General features: G+C 36.4%; 1 protein-coding gene across 7 annotated transcripts in view; it reads left to right on the forward strand.

Annotated features, from left to right (window-relative positions):
• The window catches only part of ATRX (ATRX, chromatin remodeler), a 237,710-nt gene that overhangs the window by 115,765 nt on the left and 105,441 nt on the right, over positions 1–16,504 (forward strand). For all 7 annotated transcript variants that reach the window (XM_008071841.1, XM_008071843.1, XM_008071842.2 and 4 more), the window contains 4 exons: positions 9,512–9,653; positions 10,566–10,675; positions 11,806–11,952; positions 12,097–12,274. In XM_008071841.1, coding sequence (XP_008070032.1) covers positions 9,512–9,653; positions 10,566–10,675; positions 11,806–11,952; positions 12,097–12,274 — 577 coding nt within the window. The remainder of the gene's footprint in view (positions 1–9,511; positions 9,654–10,565; positions 10,676–11,805; positions 11,953–12,096; positions 12,275–16,504) is intronic.

Below are 16,504 nucleotides of genomic sequence, written 5' to 3' on the forward strand. Positions count from 1 at the left end.
CTGATTTTTTGATTTATTGTAGAGATGAGGTCTCGCTGCTCAGGCGGGTCTCGAACCCGCAGGCTCAAGCAATCCACTCACCTCAGCCTCCTAAAGGTGCGGGATTACAGACTGAGCCACCAAGCCTGGCTTTTTTCTAGTTTCTTAAGGTTTAAGGTTAGGTTCTTGATTGTGATCTTTCTTCTTTTCTGATATATGCATTTACCACTATACGTCCTCTTCTTAGCACTGTTACCCCTACATGTATAAATTTTTGTGTTCTGTTATTTTCATTTGTCGCAAGGCAATTTTTAATTTCCCTTCTGATCTCGTATTTGACTCTTTAGTTATTTAAGAGTTGTTGTTTAGCCAGGCATAATGGCTCACGCCAGACTGTTTCTACAAAAAGAAAAAAAAAATTAGGTAGATGTGATGGCATTTGCCTGTAGTCTCATCTACTTTGGAGGCTGACATAGGAGGATCGCTTGATCCAGGAGTTGTAGGCTGCAGTGAACTCTGGGCAACTGAGTGAGACCCTGACTGCAAAAAAAATAAAAGAAAATAAAAAATAAAAAGGAGAGAGAGAGACAAAATGTTGTTTAATTCTCACATATTTGTATTTCCAGTTGTCCTGTGTTATGAAATTATAATTTCATGCCTTTCTGATTCTAAAAGATGCTTTGTATGATTTTGATCTTATATTTATGAAGGCTTATTTTGTGCCCTATCATATGGTCTGTCCTTGAGCATGTACACTTGAGAAAATGTGTATTCTGTCCTTGCTGAGTGGTGTGTTCTTTATATATTTGCTAGGTCCAGTTGGTTTATAGTGTTATTTCAAGTCCTGTGTTTCCTTAATGATCATTGCTTTTTCTATGCATTATTAATATTGGGGAAGTAGTGCTTGTTGTACTATTTCTGCTTTCAATTCTGTCAATGTTTCTTTCATATATCTTGGAGCTCTGTTGTTTGTTTCATATATCTTTATATTTATAATTATATTTTATTTATTTATTTATTTTTTGAGTTGGAGTCTCACTCTGTCACCCAGACTGGAGTGCAGTGGCCGCTCCTGGCCACTGCAGCCTCGACCTGCTGGGTTCCAGCGATCCTTCCACCTCAGCCTTCCGAGTCGTCGGAATTACAGGCATGCGCTACCACACCCGGCTGATTTTTTGATTTATTGTAGAGATGAGGTCTCGCTGCCCAGGCGTGTCTCGAACCTGTGGGCTCAGGCAATCCACTCACCTCAGCCTCCCAAAGGCGCGGGATTACAGGCTGAGCCACCGAACCCAGATTATAATTATATTTTCTTGATAAGTTGGCTCTTTTTTCAATATGTAATGTCCTATTTGTCTCTTGTAACAGTTTTTGACTTAAAATCTCTTTTGTTTGATGTTTGTATAATCATCCCAGCTGTTATTTATACAGGATGTCATTTACAAGACTTTCACTTTCAACCTATTTGTATCTTCACCTCTAAAGTGAATCTTTTATAGATAGCCAATATTTGGATCATGGTTTTTACCAATTTGTCAATCTGTACCTTTTGATCCAGGAGGTTAGTTCATTTACATTTGAGGGAAGTACTGATGAATAAGAATTTACTTCTGCCATCTTGTGTTTTCTGTATGTCATACTGCTTTTTTGTTCATAATTTCCTCCATTACCATCATCTTTTGTGTTAAGTTGATTTTTTTGCAGTGACACATTTTGATTCCCATCTCACTTTCTTTCCTGTATGTTCTATAGATCTTTTTTTTTTATGGCTATCATAGAGATCACATAACATCCTAAAGTTATGACAATCTTGTTTGAGTTGATATCAGCTTAATTTCATTAACATATAAATACACTTATACAGTTCTGTTCCCCTCATATTATGTGATAACTGTATATTAGTGATGTCACAAGCTATATTTTTATACATTTTGTACATGATAAACATATTTGTAGTAATATTTTATGTTTGCCTGTTATATCCTGTAGAAAATAAAAAGTGGCTTTACAAATCAAAATTATGATGATACCCAGATTCATTCATTCATTCATTCATTTATTTAATTTATTTTTAATCAAAATCTCACTCTGTTGCCCAGGATGGAGTACAGTGGTATAATCATGGCTACCACAGCCTCAACCTTCTGGGCTCAGGTGATCCTTCCTCCTCAGTCTTCCAAGTAAGTGGAACTACAGGCGTGTGCCACCATGCCTGGCTAATGTTATAGATATGAGGTTTCACTGCTTTACCCAGGTTGCCTGGTCTTCAACTCCTGGGCTTAGGCAATCTTCTTGCCTCCACCTCCCAAAATGCTGGGATGTATCTTTTCTAGAGATTTCTGTTTCTTCATATGGCTTTCAATTACTTTTAGCATCCTTTCATTTCAACCTGAAGGCTTCCCTTTAGCAAGTCTTTTTTGTAGAGTAGGTCTAGTTTTAACAAACTCCCTTAACTCAGGAGTGTCTTAATTTTCCAACTATCTTGAAGGATAATTTCGTTAGGTATAGAATTCTCAACTGACTTTTTTCATTCAACACTTGGAAGTATATCCTCTGGCCTCCAAGTTTCTTTTTTTTTTTTCAAATTTTTTAAATATGTGGGGTATAATTCAGGGTTAGGTATACAAATGTTCATTATGCAGATACTGTTATTCATGAGGTGTGCCTCCCCCTCCCCTGGCAGTTTCCCACTACTGCCAATCTTGACTCCGCCCTCCCCTGGCAGTTTCCCACTATTGCCAATCCCTTTCTTACAGTGTTACAATAGTTGTTCAAGGTTCACTTATGAGTGAGAACACGTGATAACTCGGTTCTTTGTTTCTGTGATAGATCACTCAGTGTTATAGTCTCTACGTCCATCCAAGTTGCTGTGGAGTTCATAATTTTATCTTTCTTTATGGCTGCATAATACTCCATCGTGTGTACCACATTTTTAAAATCCTCTTTTGATTGACAGCATGGTTGGGTCCATGTTTTTGCAATTGTGAACAATGCTGCAGTAAACATGCATGTGCAGGTATCTTTTCCATAGAGTGATTTGAGTTCCTCTGGGTATATTCCCAGTAGGGGGTTTGAGGGGTCATATGGAAGGTCGATTTTTAGAACTTTTAGGAATAGCCATACTGTTTTCCACAGAGGTTGTACTAGTTACACTCCCACCAGCAGTGTAGAAGTGTTCCCTTTGTGTCACGTCCTCTCCAGCGTCTACTTTTTGAGTTATTGATGATGACCATCCTGACTGGAGTTAGATGGTATCTCAGGGTAGTTTTGATTTGCATTTCTTTGATGACTAGAGAGGCTGAGCATTTTTCCATGTATCTGTTGGCTGCTCATCTTCTTTTGAGAAATGTCTATTCATATCTTTTGCCCACTTTGTAATAGGGCTGTTTGTTTTTTTATTTTCGGCATGCTTGAGTTCCTTGTAGATCCTAGATGTTAGGCTTTTGTCAGATATACAGTTAGCAAATATTTTTCCCAGTGTGTGGGCTGTCTCCCCGCTCTCTCGATGGTTATTTTGGCTTTTCAGAAGCTTGTCAGTTTGATGAGGTCCCACTTGTCTATCTTACCTCTTATGGCATGGGCACTTAGAGTTTTGATCAGGAATTGGTCGACAGTTCCAATTTCCATAATGGTGTCTCCTTCATTTTCTAAGGTTCTTATAGTTTGAGGTTTTACGTTTAGGTCTTTGATTCATTTAGAGTTGATTTTTGTGCATGGTGATAGGTAGGGGTCTTGTTTCAATCTTCTGCATGTGGTCAGCCAGTTTTCCCAGCACCATTTACTGAATAGTGATGCTATCAGTGGTTGATGGCGGAGGCTTTGGTGAAGATGAGTTGGTTGAGAAATTGAGGTTTTGCTTCTGGAATCTGTATCCTTTTCCATTGGTCTGTATGCCTGTTCTTATACCAGTGCCAGGCTCTTTTGATTATTATAGGTTTATAATAAAGCATAAAGTCTGGGAGTGTGATACCTCCCACTTTGTTTCTTTTGCTGAGGATCATTTTGGCTATTTGTGGTCGTTTATGTTTCCATATGAATTCCTGTATTGTCGTTTCCAGGTCTGAAAAGAGTGCTGCTGGTAGTTAATGGCTATTGCGTTAAATCTGTAGATTGCCTTGGATAGGATGGACATCTTAACAATGTTGATTCTTCCAATCCATGAGCATGGAATATTTTTCACATTTGTTTGTATCATCTTTGATTTCTTTGAGCAGTGTTTTGTAGTTTGCATTGTAAAGGTCTTTGACTTCTCTGGTTAGGAAGATGCCAAGGCATTTCTTTCTTACTTTTTTTTGTGGCTATTGTGAATGGAATTGTGCTTTTTATTTGAATTTCTGTTTGTTTATTGTTGGTATATAGAAATGTCACTGACTTTTACACATTTATTTTATACCTTGAGACTTTGCCAGAAGTGCAAGAAGGTTTTTGACAGATTGTCTTGGGTTTTCGAGGTATAGAATCATGTTGTCTGCAAAGATGGATAACTTAACTTCCTCTTTTCCTATTTGGTTAACCATGATTTTCTTCTTTTGTTGTTTGTTCTAGCTTGGACTTCCTTTACTATGCTGTACTGGAGGGGTGAGAGTGGGCATCCTTGTCTTATTTCGGTTTTCAGGGGAAATGGTTCCAATTTCTTTCTGTTTAGCACTATGTTGGCTGTGGGTTTCTTGTAGATGGCTCTTACTGTTTTGAGGTATGTTTCATTTATGCCTAAATGTTCAAGGGTTCTTATCAAGAAGGGGTGCTGGATTTTATGAAAAACCTTTTCTGCATCTAATGATATAAACATGTGGTTTTTGTCTTTACATCCGTTGATGTATTTAATTACGTTTATGGTCTTGCGGATGTTGAACCAGCCCTTTTTCCTGGGAATGAAGCCTACTTGGTCTTGGAGGATGATTTTTGAGATGTGTTGTTGGATCCGGTTTGCTAGAATCTTGTTTAGAATTTTAGCGTCTGTTAATCAAGTATATTGACCTGTTGTTCTTTCTTTGTTTGAGTATCAGTGTGATGTTAGCTTCATAAAATGATTTGGGGAAAGTTTCATCTTTCTTGATTGCTTGGACTACTTTCAATAGGATTGGTATAAGCTTGTCCTTGTGTGTTTTGTAGAATTCTGGTGGAAAGTCATATAGTTTTCTTACGACATAGTTGATATCCTGGTTGTTATTGGTCTGTTTAGGGTCTTGATTTCTTCTTGTTTCAACCTGGGGAAGTTGTATGATGTCAGAAAGACCTCCAAGTTTCTGATGAGAAATCAACTAGTAATCTAATTGAAGATCACTTGTATGTGATTAGTTGATTCTCTCTTGCTACTTTAAATATTCTGTTTGTCTTTAGCCTTCCACAGTTGGAGTATAATGTGTCTTGGTTTGTGTGTATTGGAGTTTATTTTACTCTAAATTCATTGATATTCCTAGATTTGTAGACTTCGACCTCTCCTCAAATTTGGAATGTTTTTCAGCAGTTATTTCTTCAAATAATCTTTGCTTCTTTCTGTTTCTTTTCTTCTTCTTGGACTCTCATAATATATAAGGTGGTCTGTTTGATGGTTTCCCTCAAGTCTGTCTTCACTTTTCTTTATTTTTTTCTGTTCTTCAAATTGATTATTTCATATTTGATATCTTCATATTTGCTGATTCTTCTCCCTACTGAAATCTGCTGTTGATCTTCTTTTGAATCTTTATTTTAGTTATTGTAGTTTCCAGTTTCATAATAGATGTTGGGTTCCTTTTTATAATTTCTTTGTGTTGACATTCTCATTTTGTATGTACTTTTTTTTGCTCACGGTTCATTTTAGCTCTTAGTATATTTAAGAAAATTACTTAAAAGTCTTTGTCTTATAATTCTGTTGTCTAAACTTTCTCAGGATAGTTTCTGTTATTTTGATCTTTTGATTGGGCCATGTTTTTCTGTATTATTGTATACTGTGTTAATTTTTTTAAAATTGCAGATTGGACATTTGACAATTATAACTTGATAACTCTGTATATGGAGTTCTCTCCCTTTTTAAGAGTTTGATGAAATTTTAGAATATATATATAAGCTCTAGTAGACCTATTCTTATGACTGTCTCCCATTAATTTTTGCAATGAGTAATTTTTGTTGTGTGTCATCACTAAAGTCAAGTTTCTGTTCTTTTCGTTCCTGTTCACCTAATGTTTTAAAAGATATTTTCTTGAATTCCTGTTTCTCCCAGTTTGTAGATGGACTGTGCTCCTTCAGTCCATAATTAGGCTTCCATTGAACCTAAAAATCAGCCTGAGGGGAAAACTTGGCTTCTTGGATCTTCTGAGCATATATTTTATCTGGGTACATACATGACTTTCTGAATTATCTTGTATATCTGGCTGCTTTTGAATGTCTTAAGTGCCTGAAGTGTCTCATCCCCAGCTTCTCCTTTGGGCTTTAGGTGATGTTTTGTGTATTTACCTGTAATGTTTTGCTCCAAGCCTCTGTGGGTCTTCAGTCACCTTGCAACTTTGTTAGCAGTGCTTGATGTTTTTCCCACCAGAGTTCTGAGTCAAGAGAAGCAATGATGAGAGAGCCTTATGTCAGTTCTTCAAGTATCCTTCAGACAGGTCTGATCCCACGTACACAATAATTTGCAAATAAGGTCTGCTGTGCTCCTTCCCCTTTGAGAGAGGGTACTAGGAACCAGGATTTGGTGCTTTGAGAATAAAACCATCATCTCATGAGAGGTGGTAGGGCAAGGGCAAATAAAAATGCTGTAAAACTTTCCTGTAGTTTTGAAATTGGCTTTTTCTTTTTAATTTTAGAGACAGGGTTTCACTGTGTTGCCCAGGGTAGCCTTGAACTCCTGGGCTCAAGCAATTCTCTTGCCTTAGCCTCTGAGTAACAGGAATTACAAGCATCCACTATCACATCTGGCTAATTTAAAAATTGTTTTAGAGATAGGATTTTTTTTTTTTTTTTTTGAGTCAGAGTCTGTTGCCTAGGCTGGAGTACAGTGGCACACTCACGGCTACCGCAGCTTCAACCTGCTAGGCTCAGGCCATCCTTCTGCTTCAGCCTTCCGAGCAGTTGGAACTACAGGCATGTGCCACCATGTCCAGCTAATTTTCTTTTGATTCATTGTAGAGACGAGGTTGCCCAGGCTGGTCTTGTACTTGTGGGCTCAGAGAATCCGCTTGTCTCTGCCTCCCAAAGTGCTGGGATTATAGGTGTCAGCCACTGCACTTGACCTGTTTTGTTTTTTTTTAAATCTTGTTTCTCTTCTCACTTATGTTCATGATTTCTTTTTAATATGTGGTCTGTTTTTTAGACTTTTATTTCTAGGTATATTTTAAATATTTGGCCAATTTTCAACAGCTGTTTATTGTGCTTATCTACCAATTTCATTTTCTCTTTCATTTTTGGGGCCATTTTTATTGACTATTTTTTCCCCTGGTTATTGTTCATATTTTCTTCTTTTTGACAAATCTAGTAATATTTTATTACAAAGTAAATATTATAAATTAGATATTGTTGAGTATCTGTATGTTGTCTTGTACTGGAAAGCGCTTCCCATTGTTCTGACAGGTATTTAAGTCACTTTTAGTTCAGTTTAATTTTGAAGCTGTTTAAAAAACTTTGTAATGTGTGCCATAACTACTCTTTAATTTATGAGTTGCTTGTCCCAATGCTAAAGTTTGGCCCTTGTGTGGTCTCTACTGAATGCCTTGAATTATAAATTTTAATCTAACGGCTTTGCCCTAGTGATGTGAAGCTAATACACATCTAAGCTAGGACACAATAATAACTTAGTGAATACTTAACCCATGCATATATTGCCTTATTTGATTTCCAAAACAATCCCCTGAAGGCTATTGATTGTCTTTCCTAGTTTGCAGATTCAGATACGGAAGCTAACTAAGAGGGTTTAGGTAGCTTGATGAAATGGAATTTGGGTCTAAATGGCCTATGCTGGTTCCACTTCACACTGTTTCTTTCATTTGTGTATCACAGTTTTCTGTAAATGCAGTATCTATTCAGATAATTTATTGCAAAGCTGTAACTTATTTGTAGTTTTTTTAGATTTGACAATGGTTCTATAGCTACTGTTTTAAAAGGAGACATTTACAGACCGGGCACAGTGGCTCAAGCCTGTAATCCCAGCACTTTGGGAGACCAGGGCGAAAGGATTGCTTCAACTCAGGGGTTTGAGACCAGCCTGGGCAATTTCATGAGACCTTGTCTATACAATAATTCAAAAAATAAGCCGGGCATGGTAGCACATGCCTGTAGTTCCAGCTACTTGTAAGACTGAGGTGGAAAGATTGCTGTTTCCTTACTGTGGAACTTGCTGTGAGTGGAGCCATATTGGAACATGTAGATCGTGTAGTTGAGGTCAATGAAGGGGTTATTGATAGTGATAATAGTCACGCTGCCAGTGTTAAAAGCAGCCCTGGTGACTAGGTGCCCAATATGGCCAAATTAGTTTACTCTGGCCTTTACCTTCGCCATGGTGTCTCAGGGATGTGGCTAGTGCTCACGAGAGATGCGGCTGTCTGTCGAACAGGAAGAGCAGAGAACCTAATTGTTTTCTTTTAAATGAGAATCTTATAATAAATGTTTCTGTTTTTAATTAGAAGGTATTTTATGTTTCTGCCATGCTTTTTGAGACTGTACTTCTGAAACTAGTTATTTCTGAATGTTTTTTCCTTTCACAGCATACATTTACAGTATTTGTCACTGGGAGTCCTGTTTACATCTTGAGTGAGAGTTGTTTTGTGGGACTGCCTTTCACGTTTATAGAAGGTTTATATTTGTCTTCCCTTCCTTCTACGTTAAATACCAGCCCTGACCAATAATTGTGACATCCATAAATGCCCTTGTACATTTTCAGATGTACTTTAGAAGAATAGAACTGTCTGTTGATGAGAGCCACACGTCTATTCAGATTTTAATGATGGTGCCACTAGATTAGTTTGGAGCCCTTATTTTTTCATAACTCTACCTAACAAATGTGTGATGAGATATCCAGAGTGAGAGCCATTGAGCTAAATTACTGGCATTACCACAGTGATGTAAAGTGCTATGGGTTGGTCATGGTGGCTCATGCCTGAAATTCTAGCACTTTGGGAGGTTGAGGCAAGAGGATTGCCTGAGCCCAGAGATTTGAGACCTGCCTGGGTAACTTGGCAAGACCTTGTCTCTACAATTAAAAAGAAAATTTGCCAGGTGTGGTGATGTGCACCTGTAGTTCCAGCTGCTTGGAAGGCTTTGGAAGGCTAAGGCAGAAGGATTGCCTGTACCCAGCAGGTCAAGGCTGTGGTAGCCTGGGCGACAGAGTGAGACTCTGACTCAAAAAACAAAAACAAAAACAAAAACAAAACACCCAAAAAATCCTATGGAGATAATTTTGATTTTGGAAAACATAATCCTGGGCTCTTTCCTGGCTTTATGAACCAAAATATTGGATGTGTGGTAAGAGAATAAATGTTTCTGTGTTTTGGAAAATCTTCCTTGGTAAGACTGTTGCTTAAAAGATTTCTATGAGCTTAACTATCAACAATTCCTTTTCTTGTAGGTTATAGAAATTGAAGATGCTTCACCCACCAAGTGTCCAATAACAACCAAGTTGGTTTTAGATGAAGATGAAGAAACCAAAGAACCTTTAGTGCAGGTTCATAGAAATATGGTTATCAAATTGAAACCCCATCAAGTAGATGGTAAGAAACTATTGATGATTCAATAATTTTTAGTTAAATTTTACCATGTTTGCGCATGAGGCAAGCACTGGAGGTAAATTGGTGAACAAAAAATTCACAATCCCCTTGCCCTTATGGAGTTCATAAGGAAATGAGGAAGAACCCAGTGGGGAGATTGCAAACAACAATGAATGTTATAAGGGGAAGAAAGTGCTATGTACAAATGCGTATATAGAGCAAGTGGATTTTTTTCTAGACTACAGTGGTTGGCTAAGGACAGTTAGAGGGTAGAAAGGGGTGCAGTTAGCTAAAAGCCCTCTTCAGGAACTACAATTTCAATATTTTTAGCTATGTTTTAAAATAATATTCTTACATTGATATTAGAAAGATACCAAACTATTCCCTACCCTCTGCTTTGTTAGAGTGAAATCAGTAAGTCAGTTTTTTCAAGTTTATGTGAATTCATAAGGAAAGTTTTACAGTTGCTACTTCATGGGTTATCTGCCCTTTTTCTTGTTCAGTCTTTACTGTTGTGTAAAGGAAGAAATGATGAATTATCTCCTGGTTTTTTTTTTCTGATTGACTCAATAAACTTGAATGTATATTTGATGGTAAGTTGTTCCTTCTTTCGTTAATGTTTCTGTTTTAGAGTATTCTTATGTCTCTTTGAACTATCCCAGGGAATAAAGAATATCTGCTGTGATAGTTTAGATAAGATGAATGAAGCAAAGTCATCCTGTTATGTGTTTGTGTTTACTTGTTTCTGGTAACTTAGTGCGGGAAAAATCCATTTATATTTAAGAAATTATTTAGCTCCACGTGTTATTTTTTAAAATAATGCTACTTTTTGGATGTTTTGGTTATGTTTTGAGGAGTTTATAAAATAAGATTTTTAACTTGGATCTTTAAACTTAATGAAGCTGTTATTTTTAGGTGTTCAGTTTATGTGGGATTGCTGCTGTGAGTCTGTGAAAAAAACAAAGAAATCTCCAGGTTCAGGATGCATTCTTGCCCACTGCATGGGTCTTGGTAAGACTTTACAGGTAAGAACTGAAGAATATGAAGACATTCTGTTTTTTGTATACATTAATATATATTGGATTCTGTTATGTTTCAAGCACAGTTGTAGGGATTAGCGATCTAGCAATAAATAAGAAAAGCAAGACCTCTCTTCAAGGAGTTTATATTCTAATGGAGAGAGAACCGCTAATCAAATAAAATAAGAAATATGTACTTTGAGAAAGCAAATGTTAGGGGAGGATATTGAATTAGGGAAGGTGTATTTTAGGAGGTGATGTTTGAGCAGAGATCCTAATGAAGTGAGGCAGTGGGTTTACAAGTATGGCCAACAACTACAAAGACTCAGGTGGAAATCAATTTTCTTTACAACCGTTAATAGTCTACTGTATTTTGCCATGCATGGTGGCTCACAGCTGTAATCCCTGCATTTTGGGAGACCAAGGCAAGAGGATTATTTGAGCCTAGGAATTTAAGACCAGGCTGGGCAACATAGTGAAACCTCATTTCTGCAAAAAATTTAAAAAAAATTAGCCAGACGTGGTGGCACACACTTGTAGTCCTAGCTACTCAGGAGCCTGAGGCGGGAGGATTGCCTGAGCCTAGAAGGTTCAGGCTTCGGTGAGCTATGATTGTGCCATTGCACGCCAGACCTGTGCAACAGAGTAAGATCCCCAACTCAAAAAACATTGCTGCATTTGTAAATGTCAGGAAGTTGTAAAATTAGTGAATATAAATGTAATTTTAATCTATAAGGTAATTACAGATTTGGTGTGTCAGAACACCTTAAAATGGAAAAGTACTGTATAACCCAATTCTCTCCTAAATGGCAGTACTATTTTTGGAAGACAGTAGAGACATTCTGCGGAGAGCAGTGACTTAGTTGCTATTTTGCTGTGGCAACATCTTATATTATTTATATGATCATAGAATCACGGAGCTTTAGAGTTGGAACAACCATCATCTAGTCAAACTTACTCATTTTACCATTATATTTCCTTTCTTGTTTGTGCTTGGTTTGGAAATTATTGATCTCTTGAGTGATTGCTTTATTGTTTAAAGCAAAACAAAGCTATCTAGTTGTAAGATGGTTTAATTTATTAACTTTTTAATGGATACTTAAATGAAGGTGGCAATTTAATTCATTTTCTTATAGGTGGTAAGTTTTCTTCATACAGTGCTTTTGTGTGACAAATTGGATTTCAGCACAGCTTTAGTGGTTTGTCCTCTTAATACTGCTTTGAATTGGATGAATGAATTCGAGAAGTGGCAAGAGGGATTAAAAGATGACGAGAAGCTCGAGGTATCATATTTTAAATGTTTTTTGTTATTAGAATAATTGTATGAAATTCATATAGTAAAAGAAAAAATTTCAATTACCAATGATGCGTATTTAGGGAATATTTAATATTCATACATTTTTAATAGCTATTTTTCCCCACAAAAGGTCTCTGAATTAGCAACAGTGAAACGACCTCAGGAAAGAAGTTATATGCTGCAGAGGTGGCAAGAAGATGGTGGTGTTATGATCATAGGCTATGAGATGTATAGAAATCTTGCTCAAGGAAGGAATGTAAAGAGTCGGAAACTTAAAGAAATATTTAACAAAGCTTTGGTTGATCCAGGTAAGGTATTAACAGACACTGACATAGAAGCAAGTTGAATTAAAAATATGCTTATATTTTATTTAACAAATACTAGTTGAGCAACTACTAAATAGCTTGTCTTTGTTTATCCTTCAGGGTTTTCCCTTTGTAAATCTATGCTATTATTTTAATAAGATAAGATCACCCATAATATTGCTAGCTGTATAGAATTTATTTGCTGAATCTGGAAGTGTTTAGGATTTTCAGAGGACACCTTGTAAACAATTAAAAATGCATTAGGTTTCTGTGTCACAGTCAAAGAAAATTCCAGCTATCTGAATATTAGGTAACAAGAACTTTCTCCATACTTGGAAAATAGTGACGTCTCCTTTCCAAACTTTGTGTCATTAGATGAATTGCTGCATGCTTAGCTCTTGTCTTTTAAAGGGCCATCACCATGAAAGGTTAATATTTTCAATATCATTAATTCTTATGTGACAGTAATCTGATGTGAGAGCCAAATGTTCAATTCTTATTTGCCCCTTGGAAAAGTAACAAGTTGTACTATCTGCAAAACTAAATTTTTTAAAATCTAAGGTTATTAAGATGTGTATACATTTTTTTCTTCAAATGTTACTATGTCATATTACTTTAAGACACTGTTGAGGCTTTATGTTTGTTGAGAAAGTCTGGGTAACTGTCATTGTCAAAGTAACAGTAGTAGTCTTTAGAATCCATGGCTGTGCCTTTTTTTTTTAAGTAACAATGTAGTTAAATGCTTACCAACGTAACTTTGGCACTGTAAAGCTAAAGTCTAATAAGTTTATCTTTTCCTCATAATTCACTTTGGTGTCTAAAGATCATATCTATGGTTAGCTTATTGTTGGAGAATTATAGTGACTAGTATTATTGCAGCAGGTTTTTTCACAAGGTTTATTTAGAACAGTTTAAAGCAATAATTTTGGGTACTTAGTGTGCTTATTTGTTCATGATGAAATGAAGAAAAAAAGAAAGCAATTAAAGCTTTTAACATGAAGGGTAATATTTATCATTTTCATGTTTTATCATTTAGTGACAATTTTAAAAACTTTTTAAATTTTGAAATAATTCTGTTTACAGGAAAGTTGAAAAAACGTGGAACATTCCCCTGTACCCTGAAACCAGTTCCCCCATTGTTAACATCTTGCATTTCCGTAGTAGATTAGTCAAAAACTAAGAAATTAACACATTGTTGACACATTATTATTATTATCTAAACTCCAAATTTATTTGGATTTAACCAGTTTTTTCATCCAGGTTACCACATTGTATTTAGTTGTCATGTCTTTTCAGTGTCTTCTGGTCTATGACAGTTCCTCAGTCTTTATTTTTCATTATCTCATCAGTTTTGAGGAGAACTGTTTAGTTAGATATCCTATAGAGTGTTCACTACTCTGAATTTATAGTGTGTGTGTGTGTGTGTGTGTGTGTGTGTGTGTGATTACACTGAGGTTATAGATTTTGAGAGAATTCCTTCGTTTACCAAAGGTGAAGTACCCTTTTTGTTATATGGGGAGGGTGTACATGATATCGACATGACGTCATGGATGATGTTAACTTTTATTGCTTTGTGAAGGTAATATTTGTTAGGTTTCTCTCCGTAAAGTTACTATTTTTAACTATCCCTTCTCTATTCTTTCTCTGTTGAAGAATCTTGACAATCTTGTGGAAAATCAATTGACCATAGATATAAATGTTTATTTCTGGACTCTCACTTCTATTCTGTTGTTTTATATGTCTTTATGCCAAAACAATTTTAATTACTGTAGCTATGTAGTAACCTTTGCAATCAGGAAGTGGTAGTCCTACAACTTTATTTTTCTTTCTCAAGTTTGTTTTGCTTTTGGGGGTCTCTTGTAATTTTATATAAATTTGAACATTATCTTTTGTATTTCTTTTATATTTCTGCAAAGAAGCTAGTTGAGATTTTGTTAGAGATTGCATTAAATCTGTAGTACAATTTGGGGAATATTGCCATCTTTAATAATATTGAATCTTCCCGTCCATGAATATGCAATGTCTTTTCATTTATTTAGGTCTTTAATTTCTTTCAGTAATATTTGTAGTTTTTGGTGTACAAGTCTTTCACTTCTTAAATTCCTATTTTATTCTTTTTTTGTTTCTGTTTTTGTTTTTTTTTGAGTTGGAGTCTCACTCCGTCACCCAGATTGGAGTGCAGTGGCTGCTCCCGGCCACCACGGCCTCGACCTGCTGGACTCCGGTGATCCTTCTGCCTCAGCCTTCCAAGTAGCTGGAACTATAGGCCCTCGCTACCACACCTGGCTAATTTTTGATTTTACGTAGAGATGAGGTCTTACCAAGTTACCCAGGCGGGTCACGAACCCGTGGGCTCAGGCAATCCACTCACCTCAGTCTCCCAAAGTGCTGGGATTACAGGCTGAGCCACCGAGCCCAGCTATTCTTTTTGAGTTTAGTATAAATGAAATTATTGTCATTTCATTTCCAGATTGTTCATTGTTAGCGTATAGAAGTACAACAGATTTTTTATATATTGGTCTTATATCCTACAATTTTGCTGAGTCCATTTATAAGTTCTAATAGTTTTTTGTGTGTATATTTCCTAGGATTTTCTATTAAAAGGATCATGCCGTCTGCGAGTAGAGATAGTTTTACCTCTTCCTTCCCAATCCAGATGTCTTTCATGTCTTTTTCATGCCTAATTGCCCTTTCTAGAACTTTCCATACAAATTTGAATATAACTGGTGACAACAGTTGTCTTGTTCCTGATCTCAGGGAAAGCTTTCAGTTTTTCACTGTTATATGATTTTCACTGTGGGTTTCCAGTAGATGTCTCTTAGGTTGAGTAAGTTCTTTATTGGGTTTTATTTTTTGTTTGTTTTGTTAATATTGTAAAAAGAATACCTAAAATCCCTTGTTGAAACTTAAGAGGGACTTTGGTCTATCCATTAAGTTTTATTGGAAAGTTCATTGGGAAACTGAAGATCTGTTTTTCTTTTCTAGAGTATATGAGAGTATTAGAGAGAGCTTGTCTGCTATATCTGGAAAACCATCTGGACTGCAACAAGAATCTCATAATATGCATCATGTATAACACACTAAGAGGAATATGTTAAAACCGTAATAAGCTTTAAGATTTGGTGGTAGTATTTAGGTATAATTTTCTTTGCTGCCTAAGGTTAAATTGTCAGGATCCATTAAGTACTTCTACACTTATTAGAAGGGATCTGTTAAGCATAACAGTCTATTTTCCAATACATGTCTTGTTTTATACCCAATTTATCTTCTCTGATTTTGGGCAAATTGGTGGTAGTGAAGAATCATGTAAATGGCAGCTGAGTAAGTGATGACCTGGGTTTGGGTATTATATAGAAGAAAAACTTGGATTGGCCTGGACTCAGTGGCTCAGCCTGTAACCCCAGCACTTTGAGAGGCCAAGACAAGAAGATTGCCTGAGCCCTAGGGTTTGAGACCAGCCTGGGCAACTTAGTGAGACCTCATCTCTATGATAAATCAAAAAATTAGCCAGGTGTGGCAGCATATACCTGTATATCCAACTACTTGGAAGGCTGTAGAGACAAGTTCTCGCGAAGCTGCCCGGGCTGGTCTTGAACCCGCGAGCTCAGGCAATCCACTCGCCTCAGCCTCGCAAAGTGTCCCGGCTGACAGATATCTTTATGCATAAAACATGATGCACATTTCTAATATTTTCTTTTATCTAAAAGTGGATGCTCATGAGGATGAATATTTTTAAGGCTTAGTATATATTTATACACTACCTTCTGGAAAAACTGTACTAACGTATGTTCCAAGAACAGCGGTTGAAAGGATTTATCTCACCAATGATATGTATGTCTTCATATTGCAAAAAAGGAAAAGATGATTAAACTTTTGATAGAAAAGAATGAGAAAATGAGATCTTGCTGATTGGAACTAATGTGGCTGAAAAGGTTTGGCATATAATGTTAACTTGTCTGTTTCAACGTAACAACAGTGGCAAGTTATCAGTTATTAGTGATAATTAAATATAGACTGCCTAGCAGAATGGTAGTTGGGGCTGTATAACATAGGTCCGTATGCCTAGTGTTTGACAAGCAGACTCACAAATCAGATTGCTGGAGATGATTCAGTGAGTTTGCTTTTATTTTTGAGGTTTTACAATTCTCTCTTAAGCTTTGAATTTTTTTTAAAAGAAAGAAAAGGTTATTTAAAAGTAAATTAGAGAGAGAAAGAGAAGGGAGAGAGAAGATT

The sequence above is a fragment of the Carlito syrichta genome, unplaced genomic scaffold (genome assembly GCF_000164805.1).
Source record: "Carlito syrichta isolate Samal-C Ts95f unplaced genomic scaffold, Tarsius_syrichta-2.0.1 Scaffold314761, whole genome shotgun sequence".
Classification (NCBI taxonomy): Eukaryota; Metazoa; Chordata; class Mammalia; order Primates; family Tarsiidae; genus Carlito; species Carlito syrichta.